The 9334-nt window shown below is 42.0% G+C and overlaps 1 protein-coding gene across 1 annotated transcript; it reads left to right on the forward strand.

The window, feature by feature from the left end:
* The first annotated feature begins 413 nt into the window (after positions 1 to 413).
* Positions 414 to 8772, forward strand: LOC118593468 (intelectin-1a-like). Its single transcript, XM_036202953.1, has 7 exons — positions 414 to 471; positions 1706 to 1804; positions 2983 to 3230; positions 3482 to 3640; positions 3992 to 4112; positions 4911 to 5014; positions 8620 to 8772. The coding sequence occupies exons 1-7, from the start codon at positions 414 to 416 to the stop codon at positions 8770 to 8772; spliced, it is 942 nt and encodes a 313-aa protein (XP_036058846.1).
* Positions 8773 to 9334: the final 562 nt, after the last annotated feature.

Raw genomic sequence — 9334 nt, forward strand, 5'->3', positions numbered from 1 at the left:
TGTCATCACTGTACAAAGAACTTTCCTGCAATAAATAAAAGTTGCCTCTCCAGTGGCATCCTGCCAGGAAAGGGGGAGCCTTGCAAAGTCTGGGCTATTCCCACTAGGATTTCCCCATAAAAGGATGTGAACCTCACCATGACCACAGTAGAGCCTCTGTAGACTGAGAGTGCTTACCTCAACTCAGCTGGCAACTCTGAGTTCCTGGCCAGGTATGGAGGGGAAGGTAGTCGCTATCGATAGAATAAGGAAAGTGGACTTCTGCTCAGGTCTGCTTTAGGGCCAGAGATGTGAGGAGTTTGTAGGAAAGGAAGGAACCTTTAAGTAGGACTAGATAGGAGCTGAGACAGGGATAAGGGGAAAAGATGGTCTGGATAGATACTGACCTTCATCTTGATTTTCTTTAGATGACCATGACCCAACTCAGCTTCCTGCTGTTTATCATCCTGGCCACCAGAAGTTGCAGTGCAGGTGAGTCTTGCTGCAGAACCCAGATTCCTCAGGTCACCTCTAGCTTTATAGGCAGTCGTCATTAGACTGGGTTGCTTCCAGAACCTACTGTTTTTCAGCCAGGGATCTTCTGTGTAGCCCTGGCTGTCCTGGAACATGATCTGTACACCAGCCTGCCCTCAGACTCAGAGATCTGCCTGACATTGTCTCCTGAGTGCTGGGATGAAAGATGTGGGTCACCACAGCTTGGTCAATTATGCTTTTTTAAAAAAATTGAAATTAAATACAATTGTATTGTTTTCCCATCCCTTTTCTTCTTCCTAACCATTCCCAATTATCCCCTATACCCACTCTCTACAAAAATAAAGGTCTCTTTTTGTTATATTTCTGGACATATAAACAAAACCTAGTCCATCCTCCATAGAGATGATGCCTTTGAGATGTAGGCTGGGTGCTGATTTTCTCTTGAAGAAACTGCCAGTGGCAATGAGATTGTTGAGGTCTGTCCTGGTCCAGATTCTGTACTTGTGTGTAACTCTAGGGGAACTTCTGTAAGAACTGTGTTCCATCCTAGTCATTCATTAGGATGAGGACCTTTGCTTTAGGGTTTCAATACTAAGTGAATGATCTGGTTTGTGCCCAGAGAATGTTGTCTTCAATTCTGGTCTCTGCAAGAACTAACCGTTGTTTTAAAATGTGTATTTCATCTTCACTGCTGTTTTAAGGAAAAGGGGAAGTCCCTAAATGACATCTTACTTGATGTCCACATGACATTTTTTTTTTCAGCTTGATATTAGGTACTAGGGAACTGAAGCTTGACACAGTAAATACAATCCAAAATACTTGACTTGTAAACATTGAGCTGCTTACACCTGAGTAGCTCTGCCCCAGAGTTAATGTTTGTTATTACTCTTCTAGGTTCTCAGAGGACATTGCAGAGTTGAGACTAGTTTGCAAGGCTTTTTATTCCAGGGTCTCTGGGTTAAGCCTCTGCACTGTCGGCCTCACTACCCATGCTTCAGACACATTAGGCTCCCTGTGTTTCTTCTACTGCAAAGCTGGACTTCACTTTATTCTCCTTTTTCAGAACTTTGAACACAAATTTTTCCACACCTTCAAATCTCTTGTCTTTCTTCCTAGTTACACATCTTGTTGGTTCTCAAGTGAGGCTTTGACAAGTCATGGAATGAGTTTAGGATGGACGATAAGAGGAGGCTGGGTGTCCCATGAGAATGAAATTCTGCATCTTCTCTAGTTAAAAAGAACCTGGGAACCAACAGATGGGCCAATCCTGTGACTTCCTCTCTGTTCAGAAGCTGCAAGGAAATCAAGCAAAATGTTACTGGAGCCCGAGGTGAGTGATTAAGCATTTAAAGAGCATACTGTAATCCTTACACTTGGGAGCCTAAGGCGGAGGATTGAAAGCTCTGAGCCAGCCTGAGGAGACCCTGTCTCAAAAACACAAACAAATAACCCACTTAGGAAATCAGGCTTTTGTCCTCCGGAACAGGCGTTCTTTTTACATATAGAGAATATGTTTACATGTACACAATGCATAAGAAGTGCCACTTACCCAATCTGAAGAATTTTCAGAGTCAAGAAGGACTTTCACAATGGTATAGACCACCACTATCCATCTCCAGAAATTTTTCATTCCTTAGAGAGAAATTTTGTAGCCACAAAGTAACAAATTCGTGTATTCCCTGTGAACTGCTATTCAGTTTCATACTTCTATGAATCTGTCAATTCTTGTTACCACATATAAGTAATCTGCCTTATTTCATTAGGATACTGGAAGGCTCATATGTGTTATAGAACAGTTAACTTACTTTTTAAAAAATTATTTTTATTGTTATTATTACAGAGGTGTACATCTCTGTGTTTGGTAATGTGTTCATGTATGTGCAGGTATGCAGGTATTTCAGAGTCTAGAAGAGGCCATCTAGTCTCTGGGGCTGGAGTGACAGGCACTTGTACACTGACAAGTGTGAGTGCTGGAAACTGACTCAAGTCCTCTGCTAGAGCAGCGCTTGCTCTTAACCATGGAGCCATTTCTCCGCCCACTTCATTCTTTTTGATCTATTGGATATATAGGAAAGTATGTGATATAGATTCTGCATAATAGACACACAGTATATTGCTTATTCCTTTTTCTATAGAGAAATACTTGGGTTGTTTCTGCCTTCCAGGTCTTGTGACCAGAGCTGTAATGGATATGAACGTACATATCTGAGTCCCTGTTTCCAGTTCTTTGGTTATCTAATGAGTGGAGTTGTTAAGTCCTTTGACAGTACTATGTTTAACTTGAGAAAAAAAATCATTGTCACTTTGGGTAATTCTGTGTTCAGCATCAGTCACAGAAGTTTGGCTTTCTGAAACCAGGAAGATGCAAATATCCCCAGGGACACCTGTAATAGGACACTCAGGATATGAGACATTAGCCATATTTGTAGTACCTAGAGTCATTCTGCCTATGGAGCAGAGATGGACAATGAGCCTGCACCCAGGACTGCGGACTGGTTCTCTCTACAGATGGCCTCTATTTCCTCCGCACGGAGAATGGTGTCATCTACCAGACCTTCTGTGACATGACCACTGCTGGTGGTGGCTGGACCCTGGTGGCCAGTGTGCATGAGAACAACATGGGTGGGAAGTGCACAGTGGGTGATCGCTGGTCCAGTCAGCAAGGCAACAGAATCAACTATCCAGAGGGGGACGGCAACTGGGCCAACTACAACACCTTTGGGTCTGCAGATGTGGCCACCAGTGATGACTACAAGGTTGGTACACTCTGTAGTCACTTGGGAAAGGGTGAGGATGTGAGTGTAGTTCAAGCATGCCAGGGAGAAGGTTGGAATGATGCCCTTCAACATAGGGCTGAAGAAGTTAAAAAAAAACAAAAAAACAAAAAACGCTGGTCATCTGTCCATCTGGAGCCCAGGGGTATCAGCTCTGCTGACAACTGTGAATGTAGGTCTTTGCTTCGTGAAATCTCCTGGCCTGGTCAGATTCAGTGTTGGTTGCTTTCCAGAACCCTGGCTACTTCGACATCCAGGCTGAGAACCTGGGTATCTGGCATGTGCCCAACAATAGCCCCCTGCAAAATTGGAGGAACAGCTCCCTGCTGAGGTACCATACATACTGTGGCTTCCTGCAGCATATGGGCCATAATCTGTTTGGACTGTACCAGGTAATCAAGACTGCTGACTGAGGCTGGTTTTCATGGGTATGGAGAGAGGCAGGTGTTTGAGGGTTGGCAGGCTGTATTCCTTGTTTCCCTTATTCTAAAGTGTAATGAGTCAAGGGAGGAAAAGGATAGTAGTGTGTGGAAAAGAGAGGAGAGGAGAGAAGTAAGGGGAAAGGGGGGAAGTGTCTAGGGTACAGAGAGACACAGACCAAGGAAAGGATTCTCTTGTCTGACTTGTTTGGAAACAATCTCAGTTACTGGCACATGCTGTGCTTCTCCAAGAAGGGCAGTGTTCCTGTGAGTGCCAATGTTGCCATCCTTACCCAGTGACTTCTCTTCTTTTGTTCCTTGTAGAAGTACCCGGTGAAATATGGAGCAGGGAAGTGTTGGACTGACAATGGCCCAGCTTTCCCTGTGGTCTATGACTTCGGTGATGCTCAGAAGGCAGCCGCTTATTACTCCCCCTATGGCCAGAGTGAGTCTTTAATATGTCTCTGAACCCTCTGCAGGACACTTGATGAACTCAGTTATGGTAACTGTCATTTACCAAGCATTACAGCCTGCTCCTTGTCTATGATAGTTTGTGTTTTGTTTCACTTCATTCTCTTGCTTGCCCTTGGATTATCAACTATTATTAGCCCATTTTACAGATTAGAAGACTGGGCACTGAAGGTCCAGGAACTTGCCTGAGAGCCCAAGACATAAGCAGGAAAGTTGACATGTGCACTGGGGATACAAGGTTCAAGAATCTACTCTTACTAACTCTGTTATAACTCAGAGGTTTCTCAGGAACAGACATCATGTGCATGTGGCTGAACAAAAAGAAAAAATGGAGTTTTTTCTGTTGTGAGGGGTGACTTATGTTGTTTAATATAAATAAATCTAAATGTGGCATCTACCTTTTACAAATTTTAAGTTTGTGCTGTATAATTCAAAGTTCTACTTTATAGTTGGTATGTAAAGCTTGAAAGAAAATTTTGCCAGGTAAATGTAAACAGGAGCAGAATGGATGCACTTGCAAAAAACTGCTGCGACAATCCCTTAAAGATACTCAGTAGAGACCTTCCTGTATCATAAATTTTTCCATTCAAGTTCTGGCAAATGGGGACTTTTACAAGCACTGGTTCTTGGGGTTGTGGATGGGAATAGATGAGGCTCCCCCATTGGGTCTGATATTTTAGATTGTGTATCCTGAACCTGGCACCACCAAACTCAGGTTGACAGCTATTTGTGGCAAATTCCTTGAATGCTGTTTTCTGTCTCTTATTTTCAGGTGAATTCACTGCAGGATACATCCAATTCAGAGTGTTTAATAATGAGGAAGCAGCCAATGCCTTATGTGCTGGGATGAAGGTCACTGGATGTAACACTGAGTTTGTGAGTCTGTGTAGTGACCAAAGAGGCTCATGAATAAGACTGAGGTTGCCAGTGTGTATCTGTGTATATTGAGCATGGAAGACTATCCTGTTAGTATGTGTACATGGATGAGAGTGTGACCTTTCCCTGTTCCTTTCTTGGTCGCAGGAATGAGAATTTCTGTCTAGATAAAGATATCCTGTCTTGTTGAAGACCATAGTCAACATGTCAAATATGTAATTGCACTGTTGGTGTTTGCTTAGATTTTAGAATACAATACTCAGTTGCCTGGAATGAGGTTGACATTTGTATTCAGAAAGTCCTGTGAAAGTCTTTGGGGGCTGAGATTATTAGGGAGTCACTCCCCACCCAGGATTTGGCTTTTAGAGTTAAACAGATACTGCCCGTCATTTTCCAGGACTTGTATAGATTTTCATTGTGTCAAGGGGTTCCTAGGAAAGTCCTGGACATCTGGTAGACCTCACCCAGACCATTCTCCTCCCTATCACAAGACCCAGACCATTCTCCTCCCTATCACAAGGAATTTCTGCTGTTGGATGTTGACAACTCAATGAACTGCTAAGGCAGGTGCACTCAGCTCCATTGCAACAACCTGATGTCCCCCTGAGCCTGGGATCATTAGACTCATACTGTTTTGTTTTGTTTTGCTTTTTAATAATTTGTGGTCAAAGGCAGGCTGAGGATGGAGCCCTCTTATTGCCACAGTGAAGGTTATGTTAGCAAGTTCTAGCCAAGCATGGTAGTTCACATCTTTAATCTCAGCACTTGAGTGGCAGAGACAGGCAGATCTCTCTAAGTTTGAGGCCATCCTGATCAAAATAATGAGTTTCAGGTTAAGGAGAGCTACATAGTAAGACCCTGTCTCAAAAGATAAAAGCAAGTTCCTTTAGAATTCAGCCCTCCCTAAAGTAGTAGTCTGAAAAAAGGATCATCAGCTCCCTGGAAGATAATTTTGAAGATCTTAGTGTTCATTTATTCCTCTTTTGTTAGTTTGCCCTTCACCTGGTCAAGATGAGGTAGCTTTGCTGTCAAGGAGGTCCTTGGGACTATGTTGTGAATGATGAAATAGGGAGAGCATGTGGTGTTGAGGGAGTAACAAGCTGTTTTCAATTTTGGTATGTAAGGTGGGTATGGGATATAGGAAGAGTTCATTTCAGAAATGTTAACATGGACTAGATCAGGAAACAATTTTTATATCACACCATTGGTTGTTGGACTACACATGTGATTAGCACCACTGCAATGTTTTAATGGGCATATAAGATTGATGTGAGCATTCTTTGTGTTTTTCAAAGATGACACTGGTGGACTAGAGGTTACAGATTCTGATAATGGAAAGACTAAGCATAAGGAAATAAGTATTGAAATGGTTTCCTTGATCCAAATGAGAGCGATGTAGTGTGATGGAAGTTTTGGGGTAGGATGATCACTAATGAGTTCCAAAGATTTTAAATATATTAATAGTTGAATAAAGAGAGAGGGAAGAGAAGACATTTTGAATAGTTTCATAGTTTTCATTCGAGTAGGTGAATATCAAATAGTAAGCCAAGATGTCTGGATGCTGAATATGTTTGGGATCTCAGAGGGATATGCAGTTACATGATGCTGGACTTAAAATATTTATTTGACTTCATTTGTATATGTACACATGTGTATTCTAGTGATCACAGAGGTCAAAGGGAGACATGGAATCCCTGGGAATTAGAGTTAAAGTCTTTTGATTGGGTGCTGGGATCCAGTATGGCTCCTGGAATCTGAACTTGGTTTCTATGATAAAGTAGTAATGATATCTTAACCTTGGGGCCATCTCTTCAGTCCCCATGCTACTAGCTTGTTTGGATGGGATTTTAATTTGTCTTACTTCAGATTTATTTATTTAATTTTATATGTGTGAGTGTTTTGCCCACTCACACATATAAAATTATATATATAATACATATATATTATATGTATTGCTTGAATTGCTGGTGCCTTTCAGCTGGAAGAGAGCATTCTATGCCCTGGAACTGGAGTTACAACAGATGTGAGCCCCATATGGGTTCTAGGACCCAAACCTGGTCCTCTGCAAGAGCAACAAGTGCTCTTAACCACAGAGATATCTCTCCAGCCCCAATGTTACATGCTTTAATCAGTGTTAGACTTGGTATATAATGGTGGTCCCAGACGATTTTTATAACATCATAGTCATTCTAGCATATATAAGTACAATCTATGTTGTTCACAGTGACAAAATTGTCACTGAACTTCCCCAAATAAATCTCCACTTTTAAGTTCTGTGTGACTGTAAGTAACTGTGTTTTTATTTTGTTTGTTTGTTTGTTGTCATGTGGAGTGTAAAGTCTCTCAGTAGTGATTTTAAGTGGCAGTCCAATCTTTAAGTCTTAAACTTCAGAAATATCTGGATTTGAGATATATATTTTAAGCCATCAGTGAATTGTTCATAACTAAAGCTAAAGGGGTAACACAAAGTATAAGAGAGTTGTAAATGTATTTCCTCTGGGAAGCAGCAGTTAAGAAATTTATGGAGGAAAAGTCTAGCCAAGGAACCTAAGAATGAAGCCTGAGAGAAGTTGAAGGAAAAGAAGGAAGAGACAGTGATGCCACTAAAGCCAATGGAGGGGGTTTTATGGATCAAACAGAATGATACCTCCAATAGAGAGTCTAATGAGAGATGAAGAGTCCACTGAACTTGGCTATTGAGGTGTCTCTGGGCTCATCAGCTGTATTAGTCAGTATTTTGCCTCTGTGATAAATACCTTCGAAAAACAATATATGGAAAGAAGGATGTGCTTGCTAATTTTAAGACAACTTGACACAAGCTACAGTCATCTGAGATGAGGGACCCTCATTCAGGAAAATTCTCCATAATATCAGGCTATAGCCAAGCCTGTAGAGCATTCCCTTAACTCTTTGTTGATGAAGGAGGTCCCAGCCCATTGTGGGTTGTGCCACCCTTGGACCTTAAGAAAACAGACTGAGTAAACCATGAGAAACATTGCTTCTCCATGGCTTCTGCATCAGTTCCTGCCTCCAGGTTCCTGCCCCTAGATTCCTCTCCTGATATGACAATATATACCAAATAAACCCTTTTCTCCCCAAGGTGCTTGGGTCATGATGTTCTATCACAGCAATAGTAACCCTGACTAAGACAAAGGGCTTTGTTAGTTTGATGGTTTCCAAGATTTTTACCCCTGGTCACTTGGCTTTATTGCTTTTAAATCCATAGTGGAGTCATACCAGAGCAGTTTGCCTTGCTATATAGTGGCAAGGAGGCAAGAAAGACCAGGAAAGGTCAGGGAAAGATACCCTTCAAAACACACCACTAACACCTTCAGTGATATATTTTCTATAAGCAACCCACACACACACACTTCATTGCTCCACCACCTCCCAACAGTCAGTTCAAAATGGTTACACATGACAACATTAGTGATTAACTAACTGATGAAGGCAGGGTCCTCAAATTTAATCCCTTTACCAAAGCTCTGCCTCAGAATATTACTTATACTGGGGATCAGGTATTCAGTACATAGCACCTTTTGGGAGGGAACTTCATATCCAAACCATAACACCTCTTATTGTTACATGCCCCCCTTGTTTTTCAGCACTGCATTGGTGGAGGAGGATACTTCCCAAAATCTGACCCCCTGCAGTGTGGTGACTTCTCTGCATTTGATTGGAATGGATATGGAACTCACAGTGGGTACAGCAGTAGCCAGGAGATAACTGAAGCAGCTGTCCTTCTGTTCTATCGTTGAGAACCTTGTGGTGTGGGACCCAGATTTCTGCTCCAGTTGTGGACTCACATGCATGGAGAAAAACTTACTTAGTATTAGAATGCTAATGACATAGGAAAGGAGAATAAACCATGTTCATTTCAGGCTTGGTGTCTTTATGAATCCTTTTTGTGCAAGGATGGGAGATTTCAAAAGAGTTTCTGCTGGAATGTGTGCTAATCTTGTGATATCAGTACTAGAGAATCCTGATACAGCAATATTCTTTTTTTACATCCTGACAGCAGCCTCCCCTCCTTCTCTCCTCCCAATCCCTCCCACATCGCCCTCTCCTCCAGATCCACTTCTCCATTTCCCTTCAGAAAAGAGCAGGCTTCCCAGGGCTATCAACCAAACATGGTATAACAAGTTACAATAAGGAACATCTCCTCCTATTAAGGATGGACAAGGCAACCCAGTAGCAGGAAAATGTTGTGGAATATTCCTTTACACTGTGTGAAGTTACGTTACTGTGATTGGTTTAATAAAAGCCAAATGGCCAATAGCTAGGCAGGAGCTATAGCAGGAACTTCAGGACTGAGAGAGC

This window comes from Onychomys torridus, chromosome 11 (assembly GCF_903995425.1).
Source record: "Onychomys torridus chromosome 11, mOncTor1.1, whole genome shotgun sequence".
In the NCBI taxonomy this organism is placed as follows: Eukaryota; Metazoa; Chordata; class Mammalia; order Rodentia; family Cricetidae; genus Onychomys; species Onychomys torridus.

Excerpts from the sequence above, each read along its gene's own strand:
- LOC118593468 (XM_036202953.1), top strand. The coding sequence starts at position 414 with ATGACCCAACTCAGCTTCCTGCTGTTTATCATCCTGGCCACCAGAAGT. Across the intron at positions 4,113-4,910 it reads TTACTCCCCCTATGGCCAGA|GTGAATTCACTGCAGGATAC; the intron begins GTGAGTCTTTAA and ends TCTTATTTTCAG. Across the intron at positions 5,015-8,619 it reads CTGGATGTAACACTGAGTTT|CACTGCATTGGTGGAGGAGG; the intron begins GTGAGTCTGTGT and ends CTTGTTTTTCAG.